The sequence below is a fragment of the Triticum aestivum genome, chromosome 4D (assembly GCF_018294505.1).
Source record: "Triticum aestivum cultivar Chinese Spring chromosome 4D, IWGSC CS RefSeq v2.1, whole genome shotgun sequence".
Taxonomy (NCBI): domain Eukaryota; kingdom Viridiplantae; phylum Streptophyta; class Magnoliopsida; order Poales; family Poaceae; genus Triticum; species Triticum aestivum.
The window spans coordinates 442,605,421-442,628,613 of NC_057805.1; the positions used below are offsets into that span (position 1 = coordinate 442,605,421).

Sequence of the window (23,193 nt, forward strand, 5' to 3'; positions counted from 1 at the left end):
CTACCTGGCGATCCTCCCCTCATCGCCCTGTGTGAGAGCGATCACCGAGTTATATCTGGCACTTGGAAGGGTGTGTTTTATTAAGTATCCGGTTCTAGTTGTCATAAGGTCAAGGTAAACCTCGGGTCGTCCTTTTAACGAGGGACACGGCTATTCGAATAGATAAACTTCCCTGCAGGGGTGCACCACATTACCCAACACGCTCGATCCCATTTGGCCGGACACACTTTCCTGGGTCATGCCCGGCCTCGGAAGATCAACACGTCGCAGCCCCACCTAGGCACAACAGAGAGGTCAGCAAGCCGGTCCAAATCCTATGCGCGCAGGGGTCTAGGCCCATCGCCCATTGCACACCTGCACGTTGCGTACACGGCCGATGAGCAGACCTAGCCTCCCTTATACAAGAGCAGGCATTCCAGTCCAACCCGGCGCGCGCCGCTCAGTCGCTGACGTCAAGAAGGCTTCGGCTGATACCACGACGTCAAGTGCCCATAACTGTTCCCGCGTAGTTGGTCAGTGCGGATAGGCCAGTGGCCAGACTCAGATTAAATACCAAGATCTCATTAAGTGTGTTAATTGAAGTATTCACGAACGCTGACCAGGGCCAGGCCCACCTCTCTCCTAGGTGGTCTCAACCTGCCCTGTCGCTCCGCCGCAAAGTAACAGTCGGGGGCCGTCGGGAACCCAGGCCCACCTCTACCGGGATGGAGCCACCTTTCCCTTCAGCCCCCATCTCCGAATAGTATCATAAGTAATGTAACAGTATAAAGTATATAACATATGCCCGTGATCACCTCCCGAAGTGATCACGGCCCAGTAGTATAGCATGGCAGACGGACAAGAGTGTAGGGCCACTTATGGAATACTAGCATCCTATACTAAGCATTTAGGATTGCAGGTAAAGGTAACAACAGTAGTGGCAAAGGCAGGCTATGCAGCAGAATAGGATTAACGGAAAGCAGTAACATGCTACACTACTCTAATGCAAGTAGTATAGAGAAGAATAGGCGATATCTGGTGATCAAGGGGGGGCTTGCCTGGTTGCTCTGCCAAGAAGGGGTCGTCAACACCGTAGTCGTACTAAGTGGCATCAGCAACGGTCTCGGGGTCTACCGGAGAAGAAGAGGGGGAAGAAACAGTAAATACGGAGCAAACAAAGCATCACAAAACATAACGAGGTAATACGCGGTGCTAGGTGTGCCCTAACATGGTAGGAGGTGATACCCGCGAAGGGGGGACACATCCGGGAAAGTATCCCCGGTGTTTCACATTTTTGGACAGATGAACCGGAGGGGAAAGTTGCGTGTTCGCTATGCTAGGGATGTGTGGCGGACGAATGGGTTCTGTATCCGTATTCGTCTCGTCGTTCTGAGCAACTTTCATGTACAAAGTATTTTCATCCGAGTTACGGATTATTTTCTATGATTTTTCAAAGATTTAACCCTTTCTAGAAATTCCTGGGATTAAACTTAATTTGAAAATATACATGAAAAGGCTAGGTGCACCCGGTCCAGTGCACCCGACAATGCACCAGAGGCTGACAGTGGGGCCAGGTCAATGGCCCAGTCAGCAGTTTACTGGTCAGTTTGACTAGTCAAAGGGGTCTAGTGGGACCCCCTGTCAGTGACTAGGCTAGTCCTGCCAGCAGTTTGACTTGGTCAAACTGGACAGGGGGTCCACCTGTCATTGGGTGCTTAGGTTAAACTAGTTAATCTAATTAACTTAATTAATTAAATCACTAATTAATTAATTAATCATTATTTTTATTTTTACTATTTTTTTAATATATGGGTGGGCCCCCGTGGACAGTGGCACAAGGCCACGGTGGTGGGCTAACGGGCACAGGCGTGCGGGCGCCAGCGGAGCCGGGCGACGGGCACCAGGCGCTGGGGCGCAACCCGCCCGGTGCGAGGCGAGGTCGCCGGCGATGGCGGAGCCCGCCTGATGCCGCAGGCAAGCAGGGGGAACTCCGCGGGCGTCTGTAGTGGACGCCGGCCAGCGAGTAGAGGAAGGCAGGGGGGCCACGGCCGTCGGCGCGAGGCCATAGCCACGGCTGGTGGCGGCCTCGGGCGGGTGGTTGCCGGCGGTTGCGGCCAAGGAAGCGGGAGGCGGTGTCGCGGCGCGAGCAGGGGCTGGTGGGCGTTGCAAGTGCGGCGCCGGAGCGGAGCGAGAAGCGAGGCAGGGCGGCAGTGGGCTATGCAGCGCGAGCCGAGCTACTGGATGGAGCCGGCGTGGACGTGGGCGCGGGAGGCTGACGGGCAAGCGGCAACAAGCAGCAGCAGGGCGAGCAACGGGGGCAGCACAACGAGCGGCTACGGTCAGCGCGCGCAGCAGGTCGGGGTGCGGCAGGGGAGCGCGGCGGGACGTGGCCGCACTCGACGACGGCGAGCTCGCGGACGACGCCGGAGTTCGGGTGCGGTGGGTTCTGGCGAAACAGGGCACGGCGAGCGGCGGGGTTAGGTGCGTGGGCATGTGCGGGCAGAGGAGCAGAGCTCCAGTGCTGCTAGGGAGGGCGAGGGAGTGGAGCAGAGCGGCCAGGCACGGTCGGGCGGAGCTGCAGCAAGCAGCGGATGGGCGCGGCGACAGGAGCAGCTAGCTACGGACACAGGATCGAGCTACGAGCTTAGGGGAAACGTCGAGGAGCTCACCGCGGAGCACAAGATGGCTTGTTGAAAGCTTAGTAGCAGCAGAACGACGACGAATGGCCGAAGGTAGAGGATGACGTCGATCCCTGCGTTGAGGCGATATCCTGCTCGAGCTTCTCCTCGGAGTCGATGTAGACGGAGCACAAGCAGCTACTGCAGAGGCCTCAGCCGATGAGGTGGACGATGGACACGAGGACGATGATGGACATGGAGGGCGGAGCTCGGGCGTGTGCGGTAGAGGAAGAAAACGGCGCGGGGGAAAGGGGGTGGACGACTAGGGTTCGTCCAAGGCGTCGGGATGGTCTTATAGACGGCGGGGAGGTAGCAGATGGACGGCGCGTGCACCCTGCCGGCTATGGAGCCGGTGGATGGCCGCCACGCCCTCTGTCTGTACAGGGGAAGGGGATGAGTGGGGGAAGGTGGGCTGGGCCTTTCCCAGCCCACATGGGCCTAGTGTACTGTAGATTAGGTCATTTACTTTTCCTTTACTGTTTTTCTATTTCTGCTACTATTTTGTATTATTTTGGGATACTAAAAGAGTTTTGTTTATTATAATACTTGCCACCTAAAACATGCACAATAGTGTGGTGTTGCACAAAAGGTTCCAGAGCATTTGGTAGAGTTTAAATATTATTAGAAATTGAAAAGGTCTTTTAAATTACTGTGGTTCCATTGTTTTGGTTGCTAGGGTAAATTTTGGGAAATCACTAATGTTGGTTTTATTTTTATAATAGCTTTGGGATTTTTTGCAATATTCTGGACACTTTTGTTTTGCTATTTGGACAATTAATATTTTGAATTTATTTTAAAAAATAAATTGGGGTTGAAATATTCCTTAATCATTTTTCTTAGGGCATAATGATGATGACTTGGCATCATTAGTAGAGGGTTACTGTAGCTTAAATATCCGGGCGTCACACCGATGACGGAGGACATGGAGATGGTTTAGATGGGTTATTGGGCTGTTTTGGAGGGGTGTTGGGCTGCAACCCAAAGAGGCTTTTGCGGTTACCCGGTTAACCGTTGAGGCATAGACCTCCAAATGGAACAAAATTTGACAGGCGGTCTACCGGTGATGTACCAAGGCCACTTGACAAATCTCGGCCCATTCCGAGAACGTTTTTCTCCCGCTCACGAAAAAAGACAAGAGGGGTGCGTCGGGTGCAAGTAGGAGTGTCGAATTGCAAAACGGACAACGGGGAAAATGCTCGGATGCATGAGACGAACACGTATGCAAATGCGATGCACATGATGACATGGAATGAAATGCATGACATGAACAAAATGCAAAACGAAAGACAAAAACCCAACCACGAAGGGAATCTCATATCGCATCTCCGGAAAAGGCAAGAGTTGGAGTTACAAATATGACAAGTTACATCCGGAGCGTTACAACACTCCACAACTATGAGAGGATCTCGTCCCGAGATCTAGGATGGCACCGGAGAGGAAAACGGAAGATGAAGAGGTAAAACAAAGTTGCTTCTACGACAAACGAGTGAAACCAATGAACCTTGAGAGGTTAAACCATTTTGAGAAAAGAATACAACGGAGATGATCGAAGTTGAAAACACTCCGTTAGAAAAGAAGAACAAGGAAGCACGAAAAGAACACGATCCTCACAATTCGAGATGATGAGTGAAGAGAGCAACATCACAATGCCTCCGGAAGAAATGCAAGAATGGAATGGAATGAACGGAGGGAAACAAGATCTTGAGAGAGCATGCTTACAACAAATGCTAGAACGGAGTTGTTGGATTATCAACAATGAAAGGATAAGCTTGATGTGGGCTTATGGCAGACATCTCAAAATTATGAGGTGACAACCTGCCACTCACGGAAAAAAGATTTGATTGATAGCTAGAAAAGATAGAAAACTTCTTCCACCAAGATGATAGAGAGATAACTTCGATCATAGGTAATCATCACAAAGAGCAACATTCCCAATGGAAGGCTTTAGGTGAAATCTATACCAAGATAACTCCAAGGAAGTAGATGATGGGTTTAAATATCTCATTTCTGAACTTGTGTATCATCAAACACAAGAAATTGTCCAAATGACATAACACCATCTCAAAAGTTAAGGTAGAAAGAATTGCACTTCGGAATGCAAGCTGAAGAATGCTTGAACTCCTGAAAACAAAACATGTGTTGAACACCATGTTTATTTTAGAGTATAGCTTGGCGGATCTTAACTCCGAGAGAAATCTTGAGAACAATTGAAGAATGAAAAGAGTCCTTGACGAACCACCATGTAGAGCCTCCATGAAGAACTCCGGTAAGAAGGATGATAAAAAGAAAGAGAAGTTGAAAACACAAGGTGAATCCTTGCAATGATTTAGATGGAGCTTCGCGATGATATAACCGAGAAAAAGCTTGGAACTCCGGAAAGAAAGATGAACAAATGAGATCAAAAATTTTGATGAACCTCCAGAATAAGGAATTAATCACTTGGATGAAACAAGAATAAGAATTACATTATGCGTATCCTTCACCAATTTAGATTGATGACAAGCAACGGATTTGGGATGCTACTTATTCTCGTAAAAAGGATTAAGATTGATATGGAGCAAACTTGGAAGGTCTTCAACGAACCACCGGTAGGATTGGAAAGAACGAATGAATTGATATGATAACAAGAGAAAAGGAATGTTGAACAAACCACCGTACGAATTGAAAACAAACGAAGTGAAGGGGTGAATCACCGGTAAGAATTAGAGAATGAATGAAGATACTTGAGGGAATTTGATACAAGAGAACGAAGAGATCACGAGCTGATTAGAGAATACTTGAGCGATGCACCGGTAAGATTTTGAGAATGAGAGCTGAAAGCTGGAATGAATAATTCTGAGATGATGGGCTCCAGAGAATCACACTGAAAAGACTCCTGAATTGCTCCGGATGGGTGAAAAGAATTCTCACAATCGAAAACAATTATGAGAGGATGGCATAACGCTGGAACCATGAATCTTTGGAAGAACGGGTATGATTGCAGAGAAGCTCTTCTTTGGTCTTCAAATGTTGAGAAAGATGACGAGAACCACCACTAAGAATTGTTTAGACACTCCGGGAGAATCAAAAGTGAAGAGGTTGAGCCAACGATGAAAGAATTTGAAAGATGTTTGGAGAAAGACATATGACTAATGATAAATCATTCTTATGTCAAACTTCGAATAGAATTTGAGGGTAGCTCCGGGAAAAATAGAAGAGTCAGGTAAGATCCTGGGAAAAGACCTGTGGGTTAGGGCCCACTCAAAAGAAACACCTTCGAACGATTACTTGAAAGGGAGATTGCACCGGTTGATTTAAATGGCTTGAATGAGATAACATCCTCAAAAGAACTTGATCGAATTGAGAATGGAAACTTGAATCTTCTGAGATATCTTCAGCACTTCGGATATGAATAGAGAGAGATGAACGATTAAGAGGTGCACCGGCATGAGAAAAAACATTTGAAACGAGGGAAAAAATATGATCGACAAAACTTGATTTGAATCCACCGAAGAAGAAAAGAGAACAAAGAATGATAAACTTGAGGCTCCGTTAGTATCTTCCTGAGAATCACCGGATAAGAACATTGAAAGAAAGGAATGAAGAGACTTCACATTCGTAAGATGGATACTTGATTAACAAATCCGAGTCCTTGAAGAAAAAGGGTGGGAGGGTGGGTAAAACAAAGGCAACTTGGGACGGATGAAACAAATAACGTTGAGAAGACTTTGAGTTGATCTTGCGGATGGGAAAAAATGATAGGATCATCTTGAAGAGAATCGCACCGGTTGGAAAGAATTGACATGACAACCTCGATGATCAAGAAGAATTGACACCACTTAGGGAAGGTATGGAATCAACACTTGACATTGAAGCAACTCGAATACCACAAACCAAAACAAAACAAAGGATTGGCTGGCAAAATAAGCCGGAAACAAACATATGATAGACCCCATATCGTATCATGTGTCTGTTGGAAAGATATCCTACGATATATACCCGCGTGATCCTAAAAAAAATTCATGAAATTTGAGGAGAGGAGAGTCAAAACTTCTATGTCAGGAGGCCTCACCAGAGCGACGAAGGGACTGAGGAGTAAAAAGAATCCTACTCTCTGATATATATAATCCTAAGACTCAAAACATTTTGTTCTAGACTCAACAACGTCAGCGATTCGATCAAGCAGGGGGCTCCTAAGTCGGGGATGGCTCTGATTACCAACTTGTAATGCCCACGATGCGGCTATATCTCCCACGTGTCGTGGCACGACTTGGAGTCATAACCGCATGGTGGTTTTGTCGCAAGAAGGGTCATCTTCACACAATCCCATGTAATGAGCAAGAATGGGATAAAGAGTTGGCTTACAATCGCCACTTCACACAATACATAAATTAAACATACATCATTCAGAGTACAATCAAGGTCCGAGTACGGAACCAAAATAAAAGAAGACAACCCCAAATGCTAGATCCCCGATCGTCCCATCTGGGCTCCACTACTGATCATCAGGAAATGAAACATAGTAACGACCAAGGTCCTCGTCGAACTCCCACTTGAGCTCGGTTGCATCACCTGCACTGGTATCCTCGGGCTCGCGGGCCGGCGGCGGTCTGCCATGTGGCAAGCTCCGGTTGGTGCGGGCGCAGCGGCGGACGCGTCCGGTCCGATCCGGACGTGTCCGGCGGCGGAGAGGGGTGAGGCTAGGGTTTCGGGACCCGGGATTTCGGAGGAGTGCACATATTTATAGCTAGGAGGAGGTAGGATTGTCCAAATGAGGTGCGGTTTTTGCCCACACGATCGTGATCCGACGACGGGGGACATGGAGATGGTTTAGATGGGTTATTGGGCTATTTTGGAGGGGTGTTGGGCTGCAACCCAAAGAGGCTTTTGCGGTTACCCGGTTAACCGTTGAGGCATCAAACGACCTCCAAATGGAACGAAATTTGACAGGCGGTCTACCGGTGATGTACCAAGGCCACTTGACAAATCTCGGCCCATTCCGAGAATGTTTTTCTCCTGCTCACGAAAAGAGACAAGAGGGGTGCGTCGGGTGCAAGTAGGACTGTCGGATTGCAAAACAGACAACGGGGAAAATGCTCGGATGCATGAGACGAACACGTATGCAAATGCGATGCACATGATGACATGGAATGAAATTCATGACATGAACAAAATGCAAAACGAAAGACAAAAACCCAACCATGAAGGGAATCTCATATCGCATCTCCGGAAAAGGCAAGAGTCGGAGTTACAAATATGGCAAGTTACATCTGGGGCGTTACACCGTCCTATAGTTTAGCTCGCTCCCAAACGTAACCGGCAGCGTGATTTTACCTTTAGGCTGGCTCCTTCCCAGGTTGACCCCTTGAAACGTGCCCGTCTCTTCGAGGTCTCCATCAGGAATCTGCAGCTTCTTGATCACAGCGGGCGAGATCAAATTCAGACCGGCCCCACCGTCCACCAGCACTCTTGTGACCTTAAGGTTGCGTATTGTTGGTGAAACCAACAACGGCAAACACCCGACCGCAGTTGTGCGGTCAGGGTGATCCTCGGTGTAAAAAACGATGGGCGTACAGGACCACTTCAGTGGCTTCTGGGCGTCGAACGATGGCTCCGCCGCAGTGACCTCACGCGCCTACTGCTTCAGCTGGCGGTGTGAGGTGTGCAACGAGGCGCCACTATCGACGCACATAGCCTCTGCAGCCTTCTGGAACTCATGCTCGCCGGACTCGTCGTCCTCGTCGTGATCGTCATCCTCCTCTTTCTTGTCGCGGCCCCGAGCGGGCCTCTCTTGTTGGTTATCCTTGTCGCGGCGACCCCCATGGCCGCCACGCTTCTTGCCGGATCCCTCAGTACCATCCTGACCTTTCTCCTTGTCTTGCCTTTCATATTCAGCCTTCTGCTTTTCTGCAAGCAGCTCAACTTGCTGGTAGTTCTGGAGGTCATGGTCCTTGGTGTGGTGGATCTTGCAGTACTGCTTGTCGGAGCCTCCTGGCTTACCGGCGGCCACCAAGGCCAAGCAGGCGGAGCACCTGGCAATCTCCTTGCCGGGGTCATCAGCCTTGGCCTTTTTGGCGGCGCCGAGCTCGCTGGATCCCTCAACGGCAAGCACAGTCTTGCCCTTGCGCTTCCTGTTGCGGCGCCGGCCCTTCTTTGTCGGGGCGGCGGTGTCTTTGTCTGTGGAGTCGGTTTCCGCACCGGCGTCCCCGCCAGGATACTTCCTCCCTTCTTCAGCTCGAGCGCATCTATCGACCAGAACATAAAGTTTGGCCACATCATTGACCTTGTTCATCGCCAGCTCTTCATGCATCTTGCGGTTGCGCACATTCTTATGAAATGCGCTGATAACGGCGGCGGGATGAACATCTAGGATGTTGTACTGCACCCGGCTGAACCTCTGTATGTACTTGCGCAGGTTTTCGCCTTCTTTCTGGGGGATGATATGCAAATCGCTTGCCTGGCCATGAGCCTGGTGGCCTCCGGTGAAGGCGCCAACAAACTCATGACACAAATCTGACCAAGAAGAAATGGAATCCACTGGCAAGTGCATCAACCATGACATGACGTTGGGTTTGAGTGCCAATGGGAAGTAATTGGCAAGCACCTTGTCGTCGCGAGCTCCTGCAGCTTGCATCACGATGGTGTAGATGCTGAGGAACTCCGACGGGTGGGTTTGCCGTTGTACTTCTCGCCAACATCGGGCTTGAACGTGCGGTGGGAGGGCCACTGGAACTGCCACAGCTCTCGGGTAAAGGCTGGACGACCCACCTCGTAAGGCAGGTCGGCGGGGCCCACCAGCGCCGGGTGGTCCATGGTAGGCCCCGCACGCCGATCTGACTAATGACGCGTCTCCCGTCGTCGTTCGATGGTAGTTCGAGCGTCTTCCTGAGCTCGCTCCCGAAGGACTTGACATTGGTCGCGGCGTGTTCGCGGGTCGGACGACGTTGTGGAAACTTTGTCAGTGACGTCGGGTCGACGGCCCGGTGGCTGCTGTCACGGCGGCGGGGGGGAGAGTGCACCGTGGTCGCAGCGTCTCTGGTCTCCCCACTGCCGGCATGCACCGGCTCGTCAGGACGCCGATGCGAGGGTCCCGTCGGGAGCGGCTCATCTTTGTTGGCGGAGCTGAAAAGGCTTCAGATGGTGGCTCTCCACTCGTCGAGCTTCTCCGCAGCAGGGGGAAGTCGAGGATCAGCTGCACGTGCGCCGGCGCTTCTGCTGGCGTAGGCGGCGGCGAGACCTGCGTAGACCGTGACGCGCTCTGGCTTCTAACTGGGTTAGAAGGGGCTCTGTCGCGGTCTCGCGGTCGCACGCCGCCCGCACCGGCGTCTAAGCGCGCACGCCGGCCTGGTTCGTCCTGTGAGTGGCGTAGAGGGCTCTTTCCGCGGTGCCCGGGGGCTCCGGTATCGCAGTGTTGCTCATCGCGGGCGGCCTGGGAAGGGCGCGGCGCGGGCGCCAGCTGGGGTGTCGTAGAGGCTGCTGCGCCACCCGTGGGTAGCACGACTCAGCCCCCGGACCCAGCGGCGCGTGGCTCATCGTCTCGGATCCGGACGACGCCGCTCGCCTGGCTCCGATCGCCAGAATGTCGTGGATGCTTGCGGGCCATGTCTCCGGCCCCATCTGTGGGCACCCGGTCGCCTGCTCGCGCTGGCGCGGACGGGCCGGCCCTGGACGAGCCGATCGCTGTGATCCCCTTTTTCTTGTGGGCCATGGTGATGATGAAGTCGGTATGCTAACCTTCAAACCGAATTTTCACAGCCTGCGCCCCCTACCTGGCGCGCCAAAGATGTCGGGGGAAACGACACCTATGGGATCACTGGAATCCCTTCTACGGTTGGCGGGCGCGGAGCTGTGGAAAGAGCGGGATTGAGAGATCAACACAGGTGGGGGGGATTATCCAGGTTCGGGCCGCAAGTGATGCGTAATACCCTACTCCTGCTGGTTTCTGTTTATCTGGTGTTCTTGGACTAGCTACAAGGCGTGCAGGGTCCAAAAAGTCCGAATCCTTTCCTAGTACGCCGCAGGCCTCCTTTTATAGACAAAGGGGCTGCCACAGTGGCACACAGGAGGTGGAAAGCTATATAGTGGTCGAGTCTATCCTCTGGCACCGTAGGACAAACGCATTTAATGCGCTACCAACGTGCCCTTCTTGCTTTATCGGGGACGGCAAGGAAGCTCGTCCCAGGTGTCGCCGCCTCGCCTGGCTTCTACGCGTGTTCGAACTGACAAGGCGTGTAGCGCCATGTTGGCTGGCTGCTGAGTTGGTACGGTGGCAGAGTCTTCACGAAGATCTGCATGCCACCATGTAGGTGCTTGTTGAGTTGGCCTAGAGGCCGCGCGTCGCCACGCGGGTGCTCGCCTAGTTGGTGGGCTGGCAGCTGTATGGGAATGACGATGGAGTCTTGGTAGATGTGGGCCTGGCTGCAGCCCCGCGGATGTCTCTGGCAAGGGTTTTGCCGCAGCGTCGCGGTCGTCCCCGTCAAGGATCTTGTCAGGGGTCCGTGGGTTTCCTCGGCAAGGATCTTGCCGAGGATCATCGTCATCTATTTCTTCAACCAATCTTGTATGCTTCTGGTCTTCACAAAGATCTGCATGCCACCACGGAGGCGCCTCCCGAGCCTTGGTTCTAAAGTGGTTGATGGTGTTGGAACTCTTGGACTCAAGGGTGGCGGCTCTGCTGGTGTCGGGCGAGTTGCCCCGGCAAGGCTCTTGCCGGGGCTGTGGAGGCCGCCCCGACAAGGGCCTTACTGGGGGAGTTCTGCTCGCCCCTCTGCTCTCTGTGTTTCTGTCCTGGTGTTGCTCTGGTTGTCTTGTGGTTTTGCTTCTTCTGTCCCGCCAAGGGTGGCCAGGGGCGTGGGGCTGCGACTGCCCGCGCACAAGTAAAGGGGTGCAAAAAGGGACCCCTAATTTTGTACACCGACACACCGTGTGGGATGTACATACCTATGGAAATGATTGGGTTTCCATGCCTCGCCCGATCGCACACGGCCCCAGCCTGGGTCCACGACGGCCTATCCCTGACGATTTCTGGGTCATGTGGGAAGGACCCCCCCTATCACCCACACTCACTTGGCGACGGTTCCAAATGCCGCCGCGGAAAGGGGTTTTAAACCGTTTGTTTAGGACGTCGATGTACCAGTGCAGGTACTAAGTTCATGATAAATTAAAGTACAATTAATCATATTACTTAAGAACTTCCACTTAGATAGACATCCCTCTAATCATCTAAGTGATCATGTGATCCATATCAACTAAACCGTGTCCGATCATCACGTGAGATGGAGTAGTTTTCAATGGTGAACATCACTATGTTGATCATATCTACTATATGATTCACGCTCGACCTTTCGGTCTCAGTGTTCCGAGGCCATATCTGCATATGCTAGGCTCGTCAAGTTTAACCCGAGTATTCTGCGTGTGCAAAACTGGCTTGCACCCATTGTATGTGAACGTAGAGCTTATCACACCCGATCATCACGTGGTGTCTCGGCACGACGAACTTCCGCAACGGTGCATACTCAGGGAGAACACTTGTACCTTGAAATTTAGTGAGAGATCATCTTATAATGCTATCGCCAAACTAAGAAAAATAAGATGCATAAAGGATAAACATCATGCAATCAATATAAGTGATATGATATGGCCATCATCATCTTGTGCCTTTGATCTCCATCTCCAAAGCACCGTCATGATCACCATCGTCACCGGCGCGACACCTTGATCTCCAGCGTAGCATCGTTGTCGTCTCGCCAACTATTGCTTCTACGACCATCGCTACCGCTTAGTGATAAAGTAAAAACAATTACAGGGCAATTGCATTGCATACAATAAAGCGACAACCATATGGCTCCTGCGAGTTGCCGATAACTCTGTTACAAAACATGATCATCTCATACAATAAAATTTAGCATCATGTCTTGACCATATCACATCACAACATGCCCTGCAAAAACAAGTTAGACGTCATCTACTTTGTTGTTGCAAGTTTTACGTGGCTGCTACGGGCTGAGCAAGAACCGTTCTTACCTACGCATCAAAACCACAAGGATTTTTCGTCAAGTGTGCTATTTTAACCTTCAACAAGGACCGGGCGTAGTCACACTCGGTTCAACTAAAGTTGGAGAAACTGACACCCGCCAGCCACCTGTGTGCAAAGCACGTCGGTAGAACCAGTCTCGCGTAAGCATACGCGTAATGTCGGTCTAGGCCGCTTCATCCAACAATACCGCCGAATCAAAGTATGACATGCTGGTAAGCAGTATGACTCTTATCGCCCAAAACTCTTTGTGTTCTACTTGTGCATATAACATCTACGCATAAACCTGGCTCTGATACCACTGTTGGGGAACGCAGTAATTTCAAAAATTTCCTACACACACGTAGGATCCATCTAGGTGATGCATAGCAACGAGAGGGGAGAGTGTTGTCCATGTACCCTCGTAGACCGTAAGAGGAAGCGTTATGACAACGCGGTTGATGTAGTCATACGTCTTCACGATCCGACCGATCCTAGTACCAAAAGTACAGCACCTCCGCGATCTGCACATGTTCAGATCGGTGACGTCCCACGAACTCTAGATCCAGCTGAGGTCGAGGGAGAGTTTCGTCAGCACGACGGCGTGATGACAGTGATGATGAAGTTACCGACGCAGGGCTTCGCCTAAGCACTACAACGATATGACCGAGGTGGAAATCTGTGGAGGGGGGCACCGCACACGGCTAAACAATCAACTTGTGTGTCTATGGGGTGCCCCCTCCCCCATATATAAAGGAGTGGACGAGGGGTAGGGCCGGCCCTCTCATGGCGCGCCCAAGGGGGGAGTCCTACTCCCGGTGGGAGTAGGATTCCCCTTTCCCTAGTTGGAGTAGGAGAAGAAGGAAGGAGGAGAGAGGGAGATGGAAAGGGGGGCCGGCCCCCCACCCTAATTCAGATTCGCCTTGTGGGGGGCGCCCCCACCTTGGCCGCCTCCTCCTCTCTCCCACTAAGGCCCAATAAGGCCCATAGACTCACCGGGGGGTTCCGGTAACCCTCCGGTACTCCGGTAAATGCCCGAGCTCACCCGGAACCATTCCGATGTCCAAACATAGCCTTCCAATATATCAATTTTTATGTCTCGACCATTTCGAGACTCTTCGTCATGTCCGTGATCAGATCCAGGACTCCGAACAACCTTCGGTTTATCAAAACACATATACTCATAGTATCGATCGTCATCGAACGTTAAGCGTGCGGACCCTACGGGTTCGAGAACTATGTAGACATGACCGAGACTCGTCTCTGGTCAATAACCAATAGCGGAACCTGGATGCAAATATTGGTTCCTACATATTCTACGAAGATCTTTATCGGTCAAACCGCATAACAACATATGTTGTTCCCTTTGTCATCGGTATGATACTTTCCCGAGATTGGATCGTCGGTATCTCAATACCTAGTTCAATCTCGTTACCGGCAAATCTCTTTACTCATTTCGTAATGCATCATCCCACAACTAAATCATTAGTCACATTGCTTGCAAGGCTTATAGTGATGTGCATTACCGAGAGGGCCCAGAGATACCTCTCCGACAATCGGAGTGACAAATCCTAATCTCGATCTATGCCAACTCAACAAACACCATTGGAGACACCTGTAGAGCATCTTTATAATCACCCAGTTACATTGTGACGTTTGATAGCACACTAAGTGTTCCTTCGGTATTTGGGAGTTGCATAATCTCATAGTCATAGGAACATGTATAAGTCATGGAGAAAGCAATAGAAAAAAACTAAACGATCATCGTGTTAAGCTAACGGATGGGTCAAGTCAATCACATCATTCTCTAATGATGTGATCCCGTTCATCAAATGACAACTCATGTCAATGGCTAGGAAACTTAACCATCTTTGTCAACGAGCTAGTCAAGTAGAGGCATACTAGTGACACTCTGTTTGTCTATGTATTCACACATGTACTAAGTTTCCAGTTAATACAATTCTAGCATGAATAATAAACATTTATCATGATATAAGGAAATATAAATAACAACTTTATTATTGCCTCTAGGGCATATTTCCTTCACTTTTTTCGAATATGGGGAGGTCGTGGTGGGTAATGGGGAATTGAGTCTGCTAACATTTGAGTAAGTTAGCTATGCACAGCCCCTCATCATGGTCATTCTGTCACATACCAAACTTTGCTCCCTGATTTTCTTTGAATTTCCTTCGAATTTATTTCCATTTGGTTTTCTTCCGCGGTTTATCTTCTGGAAATGTTGCAGCCTTTTCCTTTGCTCAAATGTGTTAAAGTCAAACATGGTAAATCTTCTCTTGCCCAAGATACTTCACATATATTTTTCCCAAGCCCGGGATAGTTGAGAAAACATTTCTTTTCTTTCAAAATAAATTCTCAATTTAAACCCCTTTGTGAAGGAGCCCCTTTTTCTGCTTAGAAAAATCTAAGAAAATTCCCATGGTATCTCATGGTTATGTGTATACCAAATATGCAAAAGATGAGGTACCATAGTTCAATATTTTGCCTTGAATAATATTTAACTTCATGTCCTAGGCATTCCAAAAATGGTTTCATTAATCTAGGCTTGGCCATTTGGCTTGATACTTGTTGGTGATCTTATATGCATCATAGGACACCACCAGAAATCATCTTAGCCCCGAGTTGATCCATTTGACCCCTCTATGAGGTGAATTTACAGTTCTGTCTAGAGTGATGCAAGCACCATGTCAATGATGTGTGCCTTGGCCTTTGCTCCCATTCTTTCCCAGAATACCTAAAACCCCTAGAGACACATCCGTTCCAAAACTCAGCTCTAGGATTGATCCCGAAATATTATTAAGTGTTAAGAAAATATTGTGCATGCACATTTATGGCTTGGCGTGCTTATCATGTTTTTTATGTTACAATCCGAGTGTAATTCAAACAAGATAACTGAAAAGAATAACCCGCATATATAATATGACTATTGAAGAGAGTGATGTACATTAATCAAGTAATCATGCATCATTTCTCTAAGACTAGCCATGGTGGGTAGTAACTTAGACTACTAACATGCATATGTTACTAGTCTATGTTACTACCTCTACAATGGGGAGTAATATATGTGTGGTGTCATGCAACACTTCATTTATTAGGGGCGTGTTTGGTTGCCTGCATGAGGCCCAACCAGGCCCACGCGGGAAGAAAACGGGCTATTTGGTTGGCTGCATACACTGTTGGGTCTGCATGGCACAATGTTTAAAGAACTCCTGGGCCTAGCTCCCTGGGAACGCTCGAATCGGCAGTTTCTCCAGAGCCAGGCCCAAGCGGTGCACGTGGGCGGCAGTGGCTGCACACGCGCGGCCACACTCGAGAAGTCGCGTTGCTTTCCGAAGCGCCGGCAATTATTAGCCTCACCTTCCCTCACCGCTCCCTCTCCCCACTCTCCCCCACTCTCACCAACGGCGGCAGATCGGAGCAGAGCAAGAAGACCACCGGACTCCCATCACCGGCGAGCGGATCATCACCTGGCATGCGGCAATGGCGGTAAGCACTTTTCTATTCGTCATGCACTACTTTTCCGCGTTCGATCTGGTGGTAGATTCGATCCACGGCGGAGAGGGGAATGGGGAATAGAGGTAGATAAGCATGGCAGTTCATACTAGTTCATACTGTTCATATGAGTTCATACTAGTTCATGCAAGATCGGAATAGAGGTAGATGCGGATGGAGTAGAAGGGGGATTGGGGGTACACAACAGACACTGGCTAACCGCGGCGGCCGTTGAGGCGTGCAGACCAGCGGGTCGAGTGGCTGGCCTTCATCTTCTTGTCCATCGCCGTGCGGGGTGGCGGGTCATCGTTGTCCTCGGTGGAGTCGAGCTAGGTAGATCTTCCAGGTATGACGGCCTGGCTCCGACACCCTCACTGGCATCTCCATCGGTTCTTCCTCCTCCTTAGGCTCCCCACCGATGACCGTCGGCGGCACGATTGCCGTCTCCTAGTACACTGCGGCACGACGGTCATTAGGAGCCCAGTAGTTTTTGTACTTGGACCACCTCTTCCTCTATTTAGCGTCGTCCGAGACGGCCTGATTCATGGCCCGGCGAATGATGTCGACTGCCATCGCACCCTTCGCTGGGTTAGGAATCAGCGTCTTCAACTCTTGTGTAGTGGCCCTCATGAGCACTGCATCATATTCCTTCTGCATGTCAGGCATGAGCCTAAGTTCGAGAACACCTCCATGGTGTTCTCGAACTTGGTGCGGTCACCAGCCGACCACCCGAGGAAGAAGGCCCTCCAGCCAATACCCTAAGGGAAGGGGTTGGCATTGGAGCTGGAGCTGGAGCTCATGGCGATGGAGAGGAGGAAGGTTGATAGTGAGAGAAGAGAGGGGGTGGGTAAGTAGTGGTGGTCAGGGTGAGTAAATATAGGCGCGATGGAGAGGAGGAAGAGTGACAGTCATGCCGTTTTAACTACATGCTCTTCAATAAGCCATGAACTCTGTGTTGTGCCTGACTCCATGAATTGTGTGCAAATCGAGGAGAGCAATGAGATGGGCACGGAGGTGCTCCCGGCCGTTGACAAGAAGGGCAAGGAGCCGGTTCATCCAATGTCCGAGGTGGTGCTGCAGCCCACCGACGACGAGCGCATGGAGGAGCCCCCCAGCAACAAGCGCCACAACTACGGCCACTACCATGAGGAGGGTGGCCCAACTCACTTCTGCAAGGTCATCCTTGCACCGAAGCTTGAGTGCACCCCATGCCCCTGGACTTCACCAAGCACTTCGCCACGGTGCCGACGGAGTTCAAGCTGAGGAACAACACCGACTACTTCTGAAGGGTGACAGTGAAGCTGATGAACGGCAGGGTGACCCTGGATCAGGGTTGGGCCACCTTCGCCGCCGTTCATCAGATCAAGATTGGCTACATGGTGACGTTCAAGCTCCTGACTCCCGACACCCTTGAGGTCATCATCTTCGACGACGATGGCATTGAGGTGGTCAACAAGTGCGGGAAGAACGACAAAGCCTTTGCCGCCAGGGACTAGGGCTGGGGCACCTCCTTCCTAAGTACTATCGAGTCTGCTTTATGGTTTATGCGTTCAACTGTTTGAACTATCGTTATGATGTGTGGTACTATGTTATCTGAACTATACTGTTAAGTAGTTGATGCTCTGTTTATGCTCTGCTCTGCTTATGATGTGTGGTACATGGTTGTGCCGAAGTGTGCTGGTAACCTCACCAACTAGCCAAAGAGGTTACCACACACCAGGCGTTGCATACAACCAAACACCATGCCTTGGGTTTGTCCACTAACATGCAGGCAACCAAACACCAGGCAATGTGGTTCAGCCCATGCGGGCAAGAGGGCATGCAAACAACCAAACAACTTGCAGATGGTGCATTTGATGCTGCATTTGCATAGTCAGGCTGAGTTGAGAAGGCTATGCAATGCAGCTACTGTAGACTACGGCAACCAAAAACTCCCTAGGTTATAGACTCATCTTGCCTTGGTATGTTTGATGTTACTCATAGTACTAGTAACTAGCTACTCCCTCCGTCCGGATTTATTAGGCCTCTTAGCATCACAAGCATGTCCCTTTTTATAAGGCCTCGCTTTGGAAAGATGCATGCATGCAACCATTTCATTGGTTGCATTGAAAGTCATTGTTGTTGATGCCATGGCTAGACAATTAATACACTTCATACGTGCTTTTTCATTGGCTGCATGCATGTGAGAGAGTGCATTAGGGCATCTTCAATGGTTGTAAGATAGTTGTTGGTAGACTTTGCCGCATAGGATTTTTGATGATGTGTCATACAATAAATGAGGAAAGAGAAGAAGGTTGTATGTACATGAACCAACACCCCTTGCACAAGCTCCAATGTAGAATGAGAGAGCACCTTATTTATTGTCTCACATCCTATTGGGCAAACTAGATACAACCCATTGGAGTTGTTGTATGTTAAGGTGTTGGTTGATGACATGGCATATTTTACCAACAAGCTAACATACAAACTATTGGAGATGCCCTTAGGAGTGAAATGGAAGAATTAATGTGAGCAAATTACTATGTGTCTTAGTCTAAGAGAAGTTGTCTTTAGGCCTAATAAACCCGGACGGAGGGAGTACTTCTGGTTTAAAGGGCCTCTTGGCCACGAAGCCGCGTCCGAAAATGTAAGGCCGCGCACGCCAAACCAGCTCCAATCGCAGCATTTTTCCGTTCCCTATTCCTACTAGAAGAACGCCCGTGCGTTGCAACGGGGCCACATTAACTTTAAGAGTTCAATATTAATATTCTCATACATATCAAGTGACATTGGCGACCTTTTTTACCATCAAATCCTCACACACACTCTCTCCCTCCCTCTTCCTCACTCTCTCTCCCCCTCTCCCTCTCTCTCTAACACACACACATATCCATCTTATTGGGTACGGGACCATAATCCATCTATTTCACACACACACGCTAGTGCATAACAATATGAATTATGTGTATTATATTTGCCACCATAACTGAGGGAATTAATTTCATGTAAATCGGCCAGCCACAGCTCCAAGAATACGCGAAGGAGGTGGCCCGGGTCAGCGTCGGCACCGTCCGATGCGGGCCACGGGCCCGCTTCCAAGTGTGTCTGCGTGTCGGCCACCCACGCCGGGTCCTTCAAGTGCCGCTTCCACCGCACCAACTCCTAGAGCCACGGCCACAGCCAGGGCCAGGGGAGCCGCCCTTCTTTGCCCCCTTCACCGGCCGCGTCCAACGCGGTGCCACGGCACCCGGCCTCGCCGTCCTCATCTCCGACACCGTCGCGACCCAGTGACGCAGCCCAAGCATCGGCCTCGAGAATCAAGAACGCTCGACAACAGAGAGGGAAGGGAAGATCATATACATGTCATAAGAAAGGGAGTTTATTTACTGCTCCCTCGATGTATTTTTCCTTTGTTTGGAGATTGATTACCATCCGTGAGTTAAGGTAAGGTTAATGTGATTGAGCAATTTTTCTGAAAATCAAATATTTGTTTCCTAATTAATGTGATTGAGTGATTTAAGGTAAGGTTAATTAATTTAGATATGATCTTTAGAGATTGTTCGTGATTGATTCTACATTACTAAATAACTTGCGCCAGTATGGAAAGTTCTGATCTGTTCAGATTTCTTTCGTTGTGTGAGAGGGTGACGCGAAAATAAACCGATAAAGTGGGGGGAGGGGACGAAAAAAAACCAGCGAAGGTGGGAGGAGGTACCAAAAAAAACCATGGAAGGTGGGACGAAAAAAACCTGGAAGCGAGACTACCAACTGTTCCATTAGGAGTAGAGAATCAAGAACGCTCGACAACGGAGAGGGAAGGGAAGACCATATACATGTCATAAGAAAGGGAGTTTATTTACTGCTCCCTCGATGTATTTTTCCTTTGTTTGAAGATTGATTACCATCCGTGAGTTAAGGTAATAAGGTTAATGTGATTGAGCGATTTTTCTGAAAATCAAATATTTGTTTCCTAATTAATGTGATTGAGTGATTTAAGGTAAGGTTAATTAATTTAGATATGATCTTTAGAGATTGTTCGTGATTGATTCTACATTACTAAATAACTTGCGCCAGTATGGAAAGTTCTGATCTGTTCAGATTTCTTTCGTTGTGTGAGAGGGTGACGCGAAAATAAACCGATGAAATGGGGGAGGGGACAAAAAAATCTACGAAAAAAACCAGCGAAGGTGGGATGAGATATCAAAAAAACCATGAAAGATGGAACGAAAAAAAAATCTGAAAGCAAGACTACCAACTGCTTCATTAAAAGTAGAGATGCGGTGCCTTGTGAATCGAGTGAGCAGTTATGAGCCGTGCATGCAAGCCAGTGCATGCGATCCTTTGCCTGCAAGCCGCCCCATGCCAATGCCTTGTTTCCTGCGTCGGCTGTTTATTACGTTTGCATGCGCATGTAAGCTGCCGCGGCTCATTAATTTAGCATCTACTTTAAGCTAGAGGAGAGCCTGCTAATTGGCCAATTTCAGCTCTAATTTTCAAGTGTTTGCTTCCTAACCCTGCCTTGGTCCTATCAAATTGGTATTTGGACCTAATAAACCCGGACAGAGGGAGTATGTTACTAGAGACCTGCTATACGTACGACATTTTCATGTCCAAACACACATACGACTGTTGTTGCATGTGCTTTCGTCCAATCAACCAGCTCTATCGGGAAAAAGAAAAGGAATGCAGCATGGAGTCTCGTAAAGACACAGATCGTGTGCAAAGCAATTTCGATGTTACTACATGCCTCTCTTTCTTCATTAATTGCTTGCCACATTATCTATTTTGTCTGGATATTTGTGATGTTACCATCTATGTTACTCCTACTGTGGATAGTCTAAACCAATTAGGCCGGCTACCAAGTAATAATCAAGGTCGGTGTAATCATTTGACCTCGAACAAGAAGCAAACAAGAGGATGCAATGCATGCATGCATATTGTTAGATTACTTCAATGGTTGCTGCAAGGATTTGGAGGGAGTTGGGCTTGCAGTTAGAGACAGTTTTAGTTAGTGGCGGCTAGCGGGAATTCTAGCACTACCTAAAGAACAATTATGAAGTAACAAAAATCCGGCTTTCGCTTTCAGCTACTTGTTCTTGTCTTTGAAAATTGTACGGCCTGAATGTAGGTACCCAAGAAAACTGAATGGTTGCATCTTCTCTGGTGCGAAATGCCTTTAATCGAACGGTTGCATCTACTCGACGCCTTAATTTCTGGTTGCAGATAATTTCTAATTAGCCAAGCAGAAAACATAAAACTCAAACGTACGTCGACCCTTTTCAAACCAGTTCAGTATTAAAGGCCTCTTGCAGAAACGTTTGTGCGCACTCAACAAAAGCGAGCTACTTTTAGCTGCAACTGCTATAGACTTATAGTATAGACTAGCCAAACTCTGGTACAATCTCAAATTAGTCTTCAGTTAGCCTATCATTTTGAATGTATTTAATTAAGGAAAGCTCTATCGATCAGACATTCAGACCTGCGTTCAATGATTAGAGCGCGCAAGTCAATCGGTGGAGGTTGCATCCATACGATCGTTGGAACCGCGATCTCATATGGTAGTTCATTAACACGACAATCATTCCTCTCGATCTCATATGCTAGCTACATTCCTATTTAAGCACCACCATTGTCGCAATCATTCCTCACCTCCAAATCCACTCTCGATCGCCACAATATCTAGCAAACTAGCTAGCTCCGAGAGAACCTCAATCATCTCTCCCTATTTCTGGGACTCTTTCGAGCAGAAAGATGGCAGCTGGGATGCGCTTCCTGCAGCTGTTCGCCGCAGTTCTCGCGTTCTGCTTGGCGCCGGTCAATTCCAACTGGATCCCGGCCACCGCCACCTTCTACGGCGGCGCCGACGGCTCCGACACAATGGGTAAGCTCGCTAATCTAGCGTTAATTCCGGCTTGCTCCGGCACCATGAATTTCCCCAATATTACTTGTATGCATGCATAGCAATGCGTGTGTGCGTGTCTGAATGTGTTTGCATGTGCAATATCCAGGTGGCGCGTGTGGGTACGAGAACCTGTACGTTGCGGGGTACGGGATTAACAACGTGGCGCTGAGCACGGCGCTGTTCAATGACGGTGCATCGTGCGGGCAGTGCTACGTCATCATCTGCGATACCAGCAAGTCTGATATGTGCAAGCCCGGCACATCCATCACCGTGTCTGCCACCAACTTCTGTCCTCCCAACTGGGATCTCCCCAGTGACAACGGCGGGTGGTGCAACCCTCCACGCCACCACTTCGACATGTCGCAGCCCGCCTGGGAGAACATCGGCATCTACCGTGCCGGCATCATCCCCGTCTTCTACCAGCAGGTCAAGTGCTGGAGGCAAGGCGGCGTGCGGTTCACCATCAACGGCTTCAACTACTTCGAGCTGGTGCTCGTGGCCAACATTGGCGGGAGCGGGTCGATCAAGAGCATGTCGGTGAAAGGGACCAACACCGCGTGGATCCCCATGTCCAGGAACTGGGGCGCCAACTGGCACTGCCTCTCGGGGCTAGTTGGGCAGGCGCTCAGCTTCGCCATCACCTCCACCGGCGGCCAGTACCTCGTCTTCGAGGACGTCGTGCCGGCCTGGTGGCAGTTCGGGCAAACCTTCTCCACCTGGCGCCAGTTCGACTACTAGAACAAACATTACTAGTATTATCAACTCATTTCCCAACATATATGCACACTACTAGTATTGTCGACGAGGTGTCGCTGTAAATGTAATTTCCTCTTCTATACAGATGATTGTTTCTTTGATTCGTCTTGATTAACTGTTCAGTCTCAGTCGAGTGGCAATACACGAAGGAGTGAAGACTAAACTGTAAAAATATGCAACTCCACGTGTTCAAGGATTCACCACGGGAAAATGCTTCTTTATGTGTCGTAGTGTTTGTCAAGTGTTTTCCAGCGGGATATCGACAAATAGAGTCTGCGGCGAGTGATTTCTGAAATGAGCAATTTTAACATGCTCCCTCTTACCTCCTCTTTTCGCATGAGAGGTAAGAAGGTAAGAGTTAATCAAACCCACTACTTAATGCAATCTACGGCTTAGAT

General features: G+C 49.4%; 1 protein-coding gene across 1 annotated transcript; it reads left to right on the forward strand.

Moving 5' to 3' along the window:
* The first annotated feature begins 21,888 nt into the window (after nucleotides 1–21,888).
* On the forward strand, nucleotides 21,889–22,806 carry LOC123100242 (expansin-A19). The gene is made up of 2 exons (XM_044522196.1): nucleotides 21,889–22,018; nucleotides 22,146–22,806. Exons 1-2 carry the CDS (start codon nucleotides 21,889–21,891, stop codon nucleotides 22,775–22,777), a joined length of 762 nt encoding a protein of 253 aa, XP_044378131.1. The 3' UTR covers nucleotides 22,778–22,806.
* Nucleotides 22,807–23,193: the final 387 nt, after the last annotated feature.

What these genes read in the sequence shown, in the direction of transcription:
- LOC123100242 (XM_044522196.1), top strand. Translation starts at nt 21,889, where the DNA reads ATGGCAGCTGGGATGCGCTTCCTGCAGCTGTTCGCCGCAGTTCTCGCG. An exon ending in CGACGGCTCCGACACAATGG is followed by an intron (nt 22,019 to 22,145) that starts GTAAGCTCGCTA and finishes TGCAATATCCAG; the next exon opens with GTGGCGCGTGTGGGTACGAG.